Source organism: Carcharodon carcharias, chromosome 16 (assembly GCF_017639515.1).
Source record: "Carcharodon carcharias isolate sCarCar2 chromosome 16, sCarCar2.pri, whole genome shotgun sequence".
Classification (NCBI taxonomy): Eukaryota; Metazoa; Chordata; class Chondrichthyes; order Lamniformes; family Lamnidae; genus Carcharodon; species Carcharodon carcharias.
The window spans coordinates 107,858,599-107,874,267 of record NC_054482.1 but is presented as its reverse complement, the minus strand read 5'-3'; the positions used below and the strand labels follow the sequence as shown (position 1 = coordinate 107,874,267).

The following is a 15,669-nucleotide window of genomic DNA, read 5'->3' as shown; positions in this document are numbered from 1 at the left end:
ATTTTGTGCCGATGGCATTCCAACATTGTCAACCTTACTTCAGTTGGAAGCACTCTGGGCCGAGTTAGAAGGTTGAGGATTCAAGCACCACTCTAGAGACATAAGAACCAGGAGTAGGAGCAGGCATTTCAGCCCCTTGAGCCTGCCCCGCCATTCATTACGATCATGGCTGATGTCATTTCGGCCTCAACTCCAATTTCCCGCCCTCTCCCCATAACCTTTCAACCCGTTACTAATTAAAAATCTGTCTACCTCCTCAAATTTATTCAGCGTCCCGGCATCCACTGCACTTTGAGGTAGTGAATTCCACAGAATCACGACCCTTTGAGAAAAGTAATTCCTCCTCATCTCTGATTTAAATCTACCGCCCATTAACCTAAAACTATGGATTCTTCTTCGTTCATGAATTTGGGCATTCCTGGCACGGCTGCAATGCCCATCCCTAATTGCCTTGAGAAGGTGGCGGTCAGTTGCCACCTTGTACCGCTATAGCCTGTGTGATTTAAATACACCATAAATTCTATTTTGGTAGGGAGTTGCAGATTTTAATCCAGTGACAACTGGAGGAAGGAACAAAGATATATTTCAAGTCATTTTTTAATTTTGCGGTGTACCATGATGGATATGAGATCATGCCCCTTGGTCCAGTATCATAACTACTAAGCCCACTATCCCCATCTAAATCCAGCCTTATCTGTCTCCTGATTGTGGGGATGAGATGGGTCCAGTGGGACTTTGTAGATCACTGTTGTTTCATGACCTAAGCAATCCACTGATAGCAAAATGTTTCCCTCTTCAGACCCATTACTATTAGCTCCTTTGACCCAGCTGAATGAAGCAGTTTGACTGAACTACATTGCAATATCAAATAAGTGATCAAGAGCTGGAAAAAACTGTCCAGCAAACGAGTGGGAGAAATAATGGGCCAGTTCAAGCTCTCAGCCTTTCCTTAACACCAATCTAAAATAGAGAATAATTTTGATAAATAATTTTCTTAGAAGCATAGAATCTCATGATGCAGAAAGAGGCCATTGGGCCCATCATGCCTTTGCCAACTCTTCAAAAGAGCTATCCACTTAGTCCCATTTCCCTGCTGTCTCCTAATTTTCTATTTCAAGTAGGTGTCCAATTCCATTTTGGCAGTTACTGTTGAATCTGCTTCCAATGCCCTTTCAGGCAGTGCATTCCAGATCGCAACTCGCTGTGTAAAATAAAAATTTCTCATTTCTCCTCTGATTCTTTTGCCAATTATTTAAAAATCTATGACCTGTAGTTATTGACCCTCCTTCCAGTGGGAACAGTTTCTCTCTCTTCTCTGTCAAAAAACCCCTCATTATCGGCATCACTTTTTCTGAGTACTTGTTTTACAAGAAGCTATTAGAAAATCTGATATGCTGAACGTGGATGGAATTTTAATGCTTTAAACTGGCCTGTAACATAGGTTGACATGGGGGTTTCCAAGCCTGCAAAGAGTGGTTCAGCTGCCGCAGATCCCATGGGACCATTATATGTCTGGGCTAGGAAATTTTGAGAAGAATACAGAAATAAACACAACACACGGAGATTAAAACTTGTCTTTGACAAAGGTACATGTTTGTATAATTTTGTTCTTAATTGAGTTTGCCATGAGAGCTCCTCAGAGCTTGATGATTAAAAAATAGAGAAATTTCTTCCAACTAAATGTTGTGAAGTCATATACATTGTGTTCAGTCCCCGCCACAAACTCTATTCCGCTCCCTGGCAATTGTCTGAGACTGAATCTGACTGCTTGCAACCTTGGTATTATTTTTGCCTCCAATATGAGCTTCGGACCAGTCATCCGCACTATTAGTAAGACCGTTCATTTCTATCTCCATAACAATGCCTGACACTTTGCCTGCTTCTGTTCATCTGCTGCTGAAACCCTCACCTGTGCTTTTGTTACTGCTAAACTTGACTATTCCGATGCACTTATCGCTGGCCTCCCACTTAATATCCTCTGCAAACTTGAGCTCATCCAGAAATCTGCTGCTCATGTCCTTACTCGCACCAATCAGCCCAGTGCTTGCTCACCTACATTGGCTCCCGGTTAAGCAACACCTCAATTTTAGAATTCTCATCCTTGATTTCAAATGCGCCGTTGCCTCTGACCTCCCAACGTCTGTGATCTCCTCCATCCCAGCCATCCTCAGAGATATCAGCCCTGCAGTAATTCTGGCCCCTTGAGCATCCCCAATTTTAATTGTTCCACCATTAACGGCTGTGCCTTCAGCTGCCTGGGTCCTAAGCTCTGCAATTCCCACCCTAAACCTCATTCATTCTTTATCTCACTTTTCTCCTGTAACATGCTCCTTAAACCTTTTACCAAGAATTTGGTCATCTGCCTGAATATTTCTTTTTGTGGCTCAGTGTCTTGTGTTATGGTGCCCCAGTGAAGCGCATTGGGCTGTTTTGTTATGTTAAAGGAGCAGATTTTTCCTTTGCAAGTGTAAGTCCAATTCTTTGTCAGAACTTGTATTTTGTTTTATTTGGAGCTTCTCAAATTTTGTTTAATATCTGAAAGTTTTCTCGGCTGGGCCAGGTTTGCCTGTGAGACCAAAAAGCCCCATGGATTCCAAGAAGGATGCAGAGTCATCATCCTCCTCTTTTTACTCTTCAATGTTGCCTTCAAGCGATGCCCCCGAAGTAATGATAAACAGCCGTGCGCAGGTGAGAAAATGCTTCCAGGGAAATGGTGAAAATGAGCTAATTTGATGCGATATTTTAATTCAACTTTACCATGGAACCAAAGGAGATTCAAGTTTAAAGTCGGTGCACAGCGGTTTCATGCTTGCACCAACACTAAACTTAAGTCAGGTGCTAAGGCCCAAACTGACTGGGAGTCTTGATTTGGAGTTATGTTGAGCCTTGCCTCTGAATTCATGCTTATTTCTTCTATAAAATCAGTGAGAAGCTAAATTGCTTTGCAGCAGCTCTACTAGAGGTTATCGGGGATAGGCTGGAATGTGGGGTCGAGGTTACATTCAGATCAGCCATAATCTTATTGAATGGCGGAGCAGGCTCGAGGGGCCGAGTGGCCTGCTTCTCCTAATGCATATGTTTGTATAACGGTGTGAGATTAGAAAGGGAACTTGCGGATGGTGGTGTTCCCATGCATCTGCTGCCCTTGTCTTTCTAGGTGGTAGAAGTTGGTGGCTTTGGAAAGTGCTCTCAAGATGCCTTGCTGAGTTGTTGCAGTGCATCTTGCAGATGGTATACACTGCTGCCACAGTGCCAGTGGAAGAGGGAGTGAATGGTTAAGGTGATGAAGGGGTGCTGATTATGTTTTATCCTCTATGGTGTTGGGAATTTCTTGAGCGTTTATCCAAGCAAGTGGAGAGCATTCCATCACATTTCTGACATGTGCTTTGTAGATGGTGGACTAACTTTGGGGAATCAGGAGGTGAGTGACTCACTGCAGAATGTTCGACCTCTGTCTGTCCTGCTCTTGCAGCCACAGTATTTATATGGCTGATCTATTTACATTTCTGATCAAGGCTAAGCTCCAGAATGTTGGTGGTTGGTGTTTTGAGAATGGTAATTCCATGGAATGTAAAAAGAAAGTGGAATTAATTGGGTTGGATTTGTGGACAGGACATAGCTGGGAATTTTCCACTTGATCAGCTAGATACACACTCTCAAATGCTGTCTTAATACCAAGGACAGCCACTTTCACCTCAGTACTGGAATTCGTCTTTTGTCCATGTTTGGTCTAAGGCTGTAATGTGGCCTGGAGCAGAGTGGCCCTGGCAGAACCCAAACTGAGCATCAGTGAGCAGGTTATTGTTGAGCAAGTGCCACTTGATAGTGCTGTCATTCACACCTTCCATCACTTCACAGGCGATTAAGAATAGACTGATGGGCTGATAAATTGATTAGATTTGTTCTGCTTTTTGTGGGCAGGACATACCTGAAAATTTTCCACTTCGTCAGATAGATGCCAGTGCTGTAGCTGTACAGGAGCAGCTCAGCTAGGGGGCGTGACTAGTTCTGAAGCACAAGCCTTCAACACTCCAGTCAGGAGCTTATCAGGACCGTTGCTGTGATGAGAGTGCCCATTTCTTGATGATATCTGGAGTGAATCAAGTTGACTGAAGATTAACAGCTGTGATGCTGGAGACCTCAGGAGAGGGCCGAGATACACCATCCACTCAGCACTTGAAGATGGTTGCAAATGCTTCTGGCTTGTCCCTCAAGTGCTGGACTCTGCCATTATTGAGGACGGGGATGATTATGGAGCCTCCTCCTCCGACTGATAGTTGTTCGATTGTCTACCACCATTCATGACTGGCAAGACTGCAGTGCTTAATCTGCTTCTGCTGTTTAGCATGCATATGGTCATGTTGTAGCTCCATCAGGTTGCCACCTCATTTTTAGAAATACTGGCACTGCTATTTTATTTATTTGTTCATGCGATGTGGATGTTGCTGGCTAGACCAGCATTTATTGTCCATCCCTAATTGCCCTTGGGGAGCATAGAAAACGATGCTCTTGGCATCTTATTTTATCCTCTGGCTTGACGATAATGGTAGACGGAGGGATGTGCTGGGCCGTGAGGTTGCAGATTGTGGTTGAATACAATTCTGCTGTGATGTCCCACAGCACCTCATGGAGGCCCAATTTTGAGATGTTTAATCTGATTCTATCTCATTTAGCATGGTGGTAGTACAGCACAACACAAGCAGATAATCCAGGCTGACACGCCAGCGCACTACTAAATAAAGAGAGTGCTGCACCGCTAGAGGTGCCATCTTTCAACAAAGACGTTAAACTGGGGTTCTGTCTGCCCTCTCACGTGTCGATACAGACTCGATGGGCCAAAGGGCCTCTTCTGCAGTGATATTCTGTGATTCTGTAAGTGATCACATGACACAAGTGCCACGAGAGAAAGGGAGTTCCTGCTGGTAACAATATTCACCCTTCACCTAACACATAAAACATTAAGATAAAAGCAAAATACTGTGGATGCTCTGAAGAGTTACACAGATTCAAAACATTAACTCTGTTTCTCTCTCCACAGATGCTGCCCAGACCTGCTGAGTTTTTTTTCAAAATCTTCTGTTTTTATTTCACTTAAATCATTATCTGTTCATTGACATTGCTATTTTTGGCACCTTGTGGTGCACTATTTGGCTGCTGTATTTCCCTAATTCACAACAGTCACTATATATTCAAAAGCACTTCATTGGCTTTAATGCATTTTGGGATGGCCTGAGGTAATGATCAGCAGGATATAATGCAAGTCTTTCCCTTTTTAAAATGTTTGTGAATCATGCAAGATTAACTTTACAAGTTATCATCTGGCTTCTATATAGATCACTTCAGTCCTGCTGTCAAAACTCCCTTTCAGGTTCAATGATGCATTGTTCCCATACAGTTTCTAGATATGTGCTACTCTTTCAAAAAGTCTGTAAACTATTTTTTCCTCTCACAAAATGCCTTTTATTAGGATCTAGAGACACAAAAGCTCTGCTTGAATATCATCTTAGAATGGTACTTACAATCATCTGGTTTCGTGTTATTTTTGTTCTGGATTAAGCTCCTATGGTGTGTTTCAATGCTCCATGGTCTTAGCACTATAGGTTTCGATTGTAGCTCAGTAACAGCACTCTCACCTGCAAGTGAGAAGATCTGGTTTCAAGTTGCACTTGAGTGCCTAAAGCACATAACTTAGATTAATACTTCAACAGAGGTACTGCCTATTGTATGTGACGTTAAATTACTGAAGTCTGCCCACTCAAGTAAAAAGCAATATCTTGAAGAGCACTGGAGATCTTGACCAAAATAATCAAAACAGCTTTGCTGTGTGCAAATTGGCTGTCATGTGTTCTACATGATGACACTGATTACACTTCAAAAAGAACTTAATTGGCTTTGGCATTTCCCGAGGGACTATGTAAATGCAAGGTCTTTTTACTTGTGAAGATTAAAGTGTTGCACAATCCGTTTGCACAACTTAAAAAGTTTTAATATTAATCAGGATGGAGTGGTCTCCAATCTTCTAATTAGGCTTGGTTTTCACATTTTGTTTGGCTTCTTCCAGGAGATCACCTGATTTTTGGATAGGAGTGGAGTGTGTATATCGTGCATAACAAGGCATCGCAGTTAGGTGGGACAGGCTGAATGGACCAGAGGGTTTTTCCCTGTCAGTCAATGCTCATAAATCTTAACTGCACTCTTGGGACACAGAGAGAGAGGGATATTTTATTGTGGCCTCAAATTTATCACTGCAGGTGAAGGCTTTAAGCATACGTGTAAAAGATGGAATTGGATAAAGTCCAGTGAAAGGGAGGTAATGTATAACCCCCGTTATAGGGTTACGGTCACCATTATAGACTGAAACAGACAAAGATTTTAAAATAGCATTTAATAAATTCAGTCACAAATTAGGTTTTTTCCAGATTTTTTTTTAATTTCATGCAATTAATGTGGAGTGTTCACTGATCAAACTTTAAATAATTCTTCCTGATATTGTCTTAGCATCCACTTTTGCCTGACTTCACCTCTCAGAAGCAACATTTTTCAACATTAAAGGTAAATGTAAGTTGTTGTTTTAAGTAGATGGCTTTTTCAGAGGGCCAGCATAGACCCAATGGGCTGAATGGCCTCTTACTATGCTGTAACATTCAGTGATTTGAATACTCAGAGGAAATTAATTCCCTACATAGGACCCCATCCAAAGCCATATCGCTTTTGCTGCTCTCTTGAATAGAATTGATGGCTTCACAGATCTGATGAAAGACTTTGTCAGGTGTTTCTTCTGCATTTATCTGTTAAAACAGAAGGATTTACACTTTGCATGATTTAAAGACATCAAATTCAAATTTGACACATGTGCACGCTCACTTTCCAGCACAAGTCATTGGACAGCAACTGGGAGTGAAAACATTGATTGTTTGTTTACCTTCCTACCCAAGAAGTGATGGTAATTTGTGCAGGCCATTGTTTGGAGGCCTTGTGGCACAATGGGTAGCGTCCCTGCCTCTGAGCCAGAAGCTCTGGGTTCAAGTCCCATTCCAGTCCTTGACAGTTAAGGAAGGTGCATTCATAATGCAGCCAAACAGGCTGATTATCAACTTGCAAATCCTTCCAACACATGCCAATGGCAGGTGGTAAGAGTGGGAGAGATTCCTGGTCGGCCATGTGATGGAAATGGAACCTCTACCATCACTATTGTAGCTCTAGGCTACAACATGCACGTTGTATCAGCAACTGACTCCTTGACTCTGTTGGCAGGCTAGTTGGGATTGGATGGCTGCCATGGCTCAAATGGATGCCAACAGCATGGGGCTCAATCCCCGACCTGGGGAGGAGGATTTGGGATCTGCCTCTTTGTCTACACATGGTGGAGATTGTGGTGATGTGGTTCGGACCTGCCTTTGGCCAGAAGGTGGCTGGTGACTTGCTGCTACCCAAGAAATGACTGGCTGTTGTTTTCACCATGAGTTCAGGGAAGTTATCAATCTGTAGTGTGTATTTGGCGGTGGGGTGGGGGACAAACTAAGTGCTGGGGGCAGTACTGTACTTTTAGAAGGTAGCATCGAATAGGAGGTATGGAATTGGTCATCATTTTTCCCTCTTTCAACTTTGATTGAAAATTGGATTGCTTGGCTAATTCGATAGTGCCCATGTTTTAACCACCTCCCTCAGTTAAAATTGCCCCCTTTCCCCGATCTCCAAACAGAACCTCATCCTCACTTGGTTGCCTCTTGAGTCAGAAGGTTACAGCCCCAAGTCCCATAACAGAGACTTGATCACAAAAATTGAGGCTGATGCTTTCAGTGCAGTGCCGAGGGAGTCCTGTTGTATCACAGATGCAGTTACCTGCATAACATTGTTTATCTTTAAACCATGTTAAAAGCAAAATACCGCAGATGCTGGATATCTGGAATAAAAACAGAAAATGCTGGAAAAGTTCCGGAGAAGAGTCATATTGGACTCAACATGTTAACGTGGTTTCTCTCTCCACAGATGCTGTCAGACCAGCTGAGATTTTCTGTTTTTACTTAAACCATATTGCTGTTCAGGAGGCCCTAATTTAGTTAATTTAACAGCTTGGGTCAGATTTCCCCCCCACCATTCCCAAAACCTCTGAAGAAATAACCTATGTCCCATACTAACTTTTACTTAATCTATTATAATTCTGTGACTGGTGGTGGAAAATCCGATTTTATACATTCTCCAAACAATAATACCCTCCCTCCTCCCCGCCCCCCCCACCCACCTCCCCGCCCACCGAGTGCTGCCCTGTCAGAGGTGCCATCTTTCAGATCAGACATTAAATGAAGGGCCTGTCTTCCCTCGGAGGGATGTAAAAGATCACATGACACTATCTCAAAGGAAAGCACAGTTCTCCCCAGTGTCTTGGCCAATTATTTACCCTTCAACCACATCACTAAAACATATTTGCCCTTAACCTGCTGGTGGAGTGGCGATCGAGACGGATTGCCATTCCGCTTGTGATTACTCACCTTGAAATCCAGCTGCTCCTATCTCTCCCGGCCTTCTGACTCAGGCCAGGTGAGATCTGTGCAGCACAGCGGCATATCCCCTGGCATTCGATCAAGCACAGCTCTGTCAAAGGTAAGGAAACCACACCCCCTTTTTTTTTATAACAGCACTAGCTGCTGTAAAGTAGGCAAGTTTTAAAAAGGTCCAGCCACTGGATGGGTTCCCCAGCGCCTCTTTGGGGTACCCCCTCAGATATGCTGCCCTGGAGCTCAAAACTTGCCAGGCCATTATCTGGTCATGGTCACCTTGTGTGTGCGCTCAAATTGGCTGCCACAATTCCTGCGTTACATCTTCATTGTCGTGAAACTACTAATGTTTATATTATTTTGGAAAATATTTTTCTTTTAAAATAGAGGCTTAGTCTGCGAGTATGTCTTAATTGGATTAAAGCCAGCTAGCCTGGGTGCTTTGATATGTACTGGTTTTGATATGTAAGGGAGATAGCATGCATTTGCATTTTTTGAATAGAGCATTCGAGAAGTGGGGTGAAAACCTGGCGTCTATCTAGCAGATACCAAGCAATATGTTTATATTACTAATAAAATTGGTACTATGAATGGGGGTTTCATTGTTAAAAGGTGAAGTTTAAAGAGGTTGTTGATACAATGAAAATTAACATTCAATAGGGCTGGTAGGTACAACTTCAGTAGTTTTCGTGTGTGCAGAGCAGAGGCAATGTAAGATCAAAAGGCAGCTGCAAGCCTCCAACTGGCTCCACAGTGAAAAGAATCTCATTTTGAATTCATAAGGTGAAAATGTTTTGCTTGGTGTTTGGTTAAGTCTATGGGTTGCTGTTGCCTTAATGGAGATTAGTTTGGGCATTTGTTAAAAGTTATGATAGTACTTTGTAGCCCATGTATGTGTACATTTTAACCTGTGTAAATTAATAAAATGTTTCAATTAGTTAATGTCAAGCCTTGAGAATTGGTGGTCTGATTCCTGAGTTTAGAGTCGCATCTCAAACATAACACTTAAAATTATGGGTTATGACAGTTGTTTAAACTTTGCCTCTGGGATTTTTAAATAATTCTGCTTTATCAACTGCATGGGTCATAAATATTTAATTGGTTGTAAAGCACCTGATGTTCTGAGTCACTATATAAATGCAAGCTTGCTCTTTGTGTCAGAGACGCTTTATTGCACGAGAAGGAAAGAAACAGGGCCTGCCGTTCAATAAGATCATGGCTGATCTGCCCCAGGCCTCGTCTCCTCTTTCATGCCAGCTCCTCATAGCCCTCAACTCCCCTATATTTCAAAAATCTATCTACCTCCTTTTTAAATACTTTGTGATCTAGACTCCACAACTCTCTGTGGTAGAGAATTCCAAACATTCACTACCCTCTGAGAGAAGAAATTCCTTCGCATCTCAGTTTTAAATGAGTGTCCCCTTATTCTGTAACCATGTCCCCTAGTTTGAGATTACTCCACTAGTGGAAACATCTTCTCAACATCTGTCCTGTTAAGCCCTCTCAGAATCTTGTACGTTTCAGTAAGATCACCCCTCACTCTTCTAAACACTAATGAATAAAGGCCTAACCTGTTTAGCTGTTCTTGATAAGTCAACCTCTTCATCCCAGGAATCAGCCTAGTGAATCTCTTTAGAACTGCCTCCAATGCCAGCACATCCATTCTTAAATAAGGGGTTAGCTATTTAGCAGGCCATTATCACTGTGGGATCTTACTGCGTGGAAATTGCCCACCCTGTTTCCGTCATTACTTTTCCGAAATGAAGTCATTGTACTTCATTGGCTTTGTGATGTCCTGGAGTCGTAGGAGTCAATACGTAGAAAGAAACGCAATTTTTCTTTCTTAAGTTTACCTTGCATATGAGGTTTTCCCCTTGGTACTTTTCAATCACTAGTTGAGCCGCTGAGAGGAAGTCCTCGATCTGTTTGGCAACGCGCTCATCGTCACCATTAACCTGGTCACTCTTTTGAGCGGATTTGAGAAGCCGTCGCTTCATTGTGGCTCTGGAACAGCTCAGGAAAAGCACGAGGTTGGGCCGAGCCACCTGCCAAAGAAAGAATGGAAAATTCAAACTCGAGAAGAACGAAGAAAGGATCTGCATTTATACATGCCCATTGACGTGACAAATTGCTTTGTGACCTGCCAAGTGTAATCACTGTTGTAAATGTAGGAAATGCAGCAGCCAATTTATACACAGAATGCTCCCCGCAAACAGCAATAAGATCATGACAAGATAGCCCATTCTAGCGATGTCCGCTGAGGGGTAAATGTTGGCCAGGAGGCCGGGGAGAATTCTCCTACTTTTCAAAATAGTGCCACGGAATCTACCCGAGAGGGCAGCCGGGGCCTTGGTTTACCGTCTCATCTGAAGGGTATGACCATGCGGCACTTCTCCCAATACTGGGTGAGATATTGGGCTACATTGGGTGTTGAAGTCTGGGACACAAACCCGCAGCCTTTGGACTCACCAACGACAGTGATACCCGTTGAATCACTTTTTAATTTTATTAATGCAGTGTCATTAGTGCTGTAACAGAAAAGAAAATGAAGCATAATTATTGCTGAAGAAACACATTGAGGAATCGCTCTGGATGCTTCCTGCAACGTGTGCTGTTACTGGCTTTGCTCATTTAGTGGTTAATGGTACCAGGCGCTGTGAGTTAAGTCTTGTCTTGGCAAGTTGTGAAATTGATATTCAATAAATCCTGTAACTCATGGGCTGGAACCAGATAAAGTGACCATGAAAACTGCTGGATTGTCATTTAAAAACCCAGCGAGTTCACGAGAACCTGAGCTCCACATGACTCCAGTCCCACTCCAAATGATTGACTTATACTGCCCTCATGGACACTCAGGACGTGGCCTTGTCAGTGTTACAACAACAACAACAACTTATATTAGCACCTTTAATACAATAAAATGGCCCAAGACACTTTCCAGGATCATTATAAACCAAATATGACACTGAACCACATAGGGAGGTATTAGGCCTGATCAAAAAGCTTGGTCAGAGAGGTAGGTTTTAAGGACCGTCTTAAAGAAGAAAAGCGAGGTAGAGAGGCAGCTGATGGAGGGAATTCAAGCAGCTGAAGGTCTGTGGCCACTAACAGTGGGCGATCAAAAGATGTTGTTACGCACGTTCCAAGAATGAATAACAAAATAACTGAGAACTCTGGCTTTTTGTTAGGAACGCCAATCAGAGACCATAAGACATAGGAGCTGAAATTAGGCCATTCGGCCCATCGAGTCTGCTCCACCATTCAATCATGGCTGATAGGTTTCTCAACCCCATTCTCCTGCCTTCTCCCCGTAACCTTTGATCCCCTTACCAATCAAGAACCTATCTATCTCGGGTTTTAAATACACTCAATGACCTGGCCTCCACAGCCTTCTGTGGCAATGAATTCCATAGATTCACCACTCTCTGGCTAAAGAAGTTTCTCCTCATCTCTGTTCTAAAAGGTCTTCCCTTTACTCTGAGGCTGTGCCCTCGGGTCCTAGTCTCTCCTACTAATGGAAACATCTTCCTCATGTCCACTCTATCCAGGCCTTTCAGTATTCTGTAAGAGGAAATCATCATGATGGGCAGTCACGTGTTGCTACATGTTGTGCCCTGAGCAATGCCAAATCACCATTGTCAGTGATTCTCCAATGTGTTTGGGCAGCCTCTACCCTCCGCAGCTGCCCCCTGCTCCCATTTGGTGGAAAACGGACAATTATACCTATATATTCACCTTCTTCTCAAACTCTTCTGCCTGCTTCAGTCCCCAAGGATAGTCTTCAATTAGAATCCCTTTGACGTCCACGCTTGAGGTCATCACCTCTTTTAGTATCTCCAGAATAAAAGAAGATGGAAGTAAAAGGTCAGTGGTATGATCACAGGAATTCAATAACAGTTGGTCAAAATAATTCATTGCTTGTAAAGTAATTTCTCGCACCACTTGCAATTTTCTGCCCACCTTTCTTCAGGGCTCTGATTTGCTGGGTCAGTTCTACACAAGATGTGAACTCACTATGTCGGTGGTTGCACAGGAGCAGCAGACCAGTTGGTAATGGTGTGCATCAGATCCAAGCCGAATAATGCTAACAACCTAATCACATAAGGAACAGGAGCAGCAGTAGATCATATAGCCCCTTGAACCTGCTCTGCCATTCAATATGATCATGGCTGATCTTCTGCCTCAACTCCACTCCCATGTCCACTCCTCATATCCCTCGATTCCCAAAAGTCTGTCCATCTCGGCCTTGAACATACTCAACAATGGAGCATCCACAGCCCTCTGGGGTAGACAAGTCCTAACATTCACAAACCTCCGAGTGAAGAAATTTCTCCCTATCTCAGTCTTCGATCAGCCCCTTATCCTGAGGCTGTACCCCCGTGTTTTAGACTCCCCAGCCAGGGAAACAGCCTCTCATTACCCAGCCCTCCAAGTCCCTTCAGAATGTTTGAGGTCATCTCTCATTCTCCTGAACTCCAGAGAGTTCTCCAGCCAGAAGGAGCCCTGCATTGCTGCTTTTTGAGAAGGCCCACAGAATTAAGTGACATTCAGGCACTTGCCAGGCCATCCCTCAGGATCAAGGACCTGGGACGAGTCTTGCCTGCTGAGAGCTGCTGGCCAATCAGAAGGCTGGAAGCTCTTCTGTACACATTAGTGCCAACTGGGAAGCAGTGTCTGCTGCCAGTTCTAAACCCACCAGAGGCCTCGGATTGAAGAGTGACTCATGCGCGTGTGAGTATTGGGGGGGGGCGGGGGGGAGAATGGGGGCGGAAATTGCAGGGTGGGGGTTACAGAGGAGGGAGGTCAGCAGCAAGGGTAGAGGGAGAGCTTCCAATGGGACCCCCCCACTTCCCAATACCAGGCCCCTTGATCAGACATACTGACTTTTACTGAGGGACCCCCCCAGGAGCCCGCAACCAAACATGCCAGGGTTTGCTTGTCTTGCATGGTGAGCCCCCTGCCCGCTGCTGGGTTAATACCAACAGCGACAAAATGAGGCCCTTAAGTAGGTGTTCAATGGCTACTTAAGGGCCTCATTTGGCAGCAGGGCAGGGTGTTAACCATGGAGTTAATCAGGGTGGAGTTTGGAAGGTAGCTTGGCCCTTACCCACCAACCTCTCCTCCCATTAAATGCCCCAACCACCGCCAAACCTGCCACAGGGGAGGGCATTAAATTCATCCTGAATTGTGTGAATGGTTCATTAAATCTTCAAAAAGAAACGTCATGCTTTAGTTCAAAATCAAATCTTCACCCATTCTACTTTGAAATGTTTAGGCTTCTGTCCTGCATTTGTAATGAATGCCCTTTCAGGAAAGCCTGAGTTTACTCACCACTGGCACCAGCTCCCCATCCTCCACCGTTTCTTGTGTCTCTTTTCTCCTTTCTGGCCTGACCACCATCCTGTGACGTAGAATGTCTTCTGTGGATAAGTGGGTGAAGCCATACTCTGCTACCACCCTCCTGCACTGAGTTCCCTTCCCAGAGCCTGGACCACCTTGAAAATGACCATATATGAGTAATTTGAGTCACGATATGTGGTAAGTGCAAGAAAGAACTGGCATTATCACTGGACTAGTAATCCAGAGGCCCAGGCTAGCGCTCTGGGGACATGAGTTCAAATCCCACCACCGCAGCTGGTGGAATTTAAATGCAATTAATAAAATCTGGGATATAAAGTTAGTCTCATAATGACGACCTTGACAATTAGTGTCAATTGTTGTAAAAACCCATCTGGTTCACTAATGTGCTTTAGGGAAGGAAATCTGCTGTCCTTACCTGGTCTGGCCTACATGTGACTCCAGACCCACAGCAATGTGGCTGACTCTTAACTGCCCCTCTGAAATGGCAGAGCAAACCACTCAGTTCAAGGGCAATTAGGGATGGGCAACAAAGGCTGGCCTCACCAGCGACACTCACATCCTATGAAAAAATAAAATAATAAAAAAAATGTAAACAGTGGCTTTCATAACCTCAGGATGTCCAAAGGCATCTTATAGCCATTTAAGAACTTTTGCTTTTTTTTTGTGTATTGTGCTGAGTGAGACTAACATGTGCTCAGCTGCAGGCAGCCATTATTGAACTAACTTTATTTACAGCTCCCGAACAGTGTGAGCAGAAGAGAGGATAATATAACAAAATGACCAGATCATCTGTTTTTGGTGAATGTTGGGTGATAGATAAATATTGGCCAAGACTGGGGGTAATCCCTGCTTTTCTTCAAAAATAGTTCCTCAGGCTCTTTCACATCTGCCTAAGAGGGCAGACAGGACCCTGGTTTAACCTGAAGGATCTTGCCTCTGGCAATGCAGCTCTCCCTTGGTTCTACATTGGAGCATCAGCCTGGATTAAATTCGAAGTGTCTTGAATGGAATTTGAAATCACAACATCCTGACTCAGTGGTGAGAGAAATAACCAACTGAGCCTCGGCTGCTTGGAAGAAAGAAAGGCGATTTTGGTAGTAAGCAAATTGTTGGGGCTGCGGACTGACGGATATCCCCAGGTCCTGATGGACTTCATCTTAAAAGAAGCGGCTAGTGAGATAGTTGAGTTGTTGATTTTAATTTTCCAAAACTCCCTTGATTTAGGGAAGGTTCTCTTGGATTGGAAAATAGCAATGTGCAATTCAAGGGATGCATCGGGGGCAGGTGTGGAGACAAAAAGCAGGAAACTACAGGCCAGTTGGCTTAACATCTGTCATCAGAAAAATGTTAGAAGCTATTATTAAAGATGTTCTAGCAGAGCACTTAGAAGCTTCAAGGCAATCAGGCTGAGTCAACATGGTTTGTAAAAGGGAAATCATGTTTAATCAATTTATTAGAGCTTTTTGAAGGAGGAGTCACATGGCCTGTGGATAAAGGGGAACCGCTGGATGTGCTGTACTTAGATTTCCAAAAGGCACGTGATGAGGTGCAACATGAAAGGTTATTGCAGAAATTGAAACCTCATGGTGATGGGGCTAACGTACTGGCAAGGATAGAAGATTCGTTAGCTAACAGGAAACAGAGGGTAAGCATAAATGGGTCTTTTTCTGGTTGGTGGGATGTAATGAACGGTGTGCCACAGGGATCAGTGCTGGGGGCTCCACTTTTTACAATTTATATAAATGACTTGGATAAAGAGACTGAACGAATGGTGGCTAAATTTGCTGATGACAAAGGTACGTAGGAAAGTAAG

General features: G+C 43.7%; 1 protein-coding gene across 1 annotated transcript in view; it reads right to left on the bottom strand.

Annotated features, from left to right (window-relative positions):
- Positions 1–6,382: 6,382 nt before the first annotated feature.
- The window catches only part of ak5 (adenylate kinase 5), a 79,496-nt gene continuing 70,209 nt past the window's right edge, over positions 6,383–15,669 (bottom strand). Inside the window, exons 11-14 of the mRNA XM_041208296.1 lie at positions 13,827–13,990; positions 12,231–12,329; positions 10,349–10,540; positions 6,383–6,788 (exon numbers count right to left, since the gene is read on the bottom strand). Of these exons, the coding sequence (XP_041064230.1) occupies positions 6,645–6,788; positions 10,349–10,540; positions 12,231–12,329; positions 13,827–13,990 (599 nt within the window). The 3' untranslated portion in view covers positions 6,383–6,644. The remainder of the gene's footprint in view (positions 6,789–10,348; positions 10,541–12,230; positions 12,330–13,826; positions 13,991–15,669) is intronic.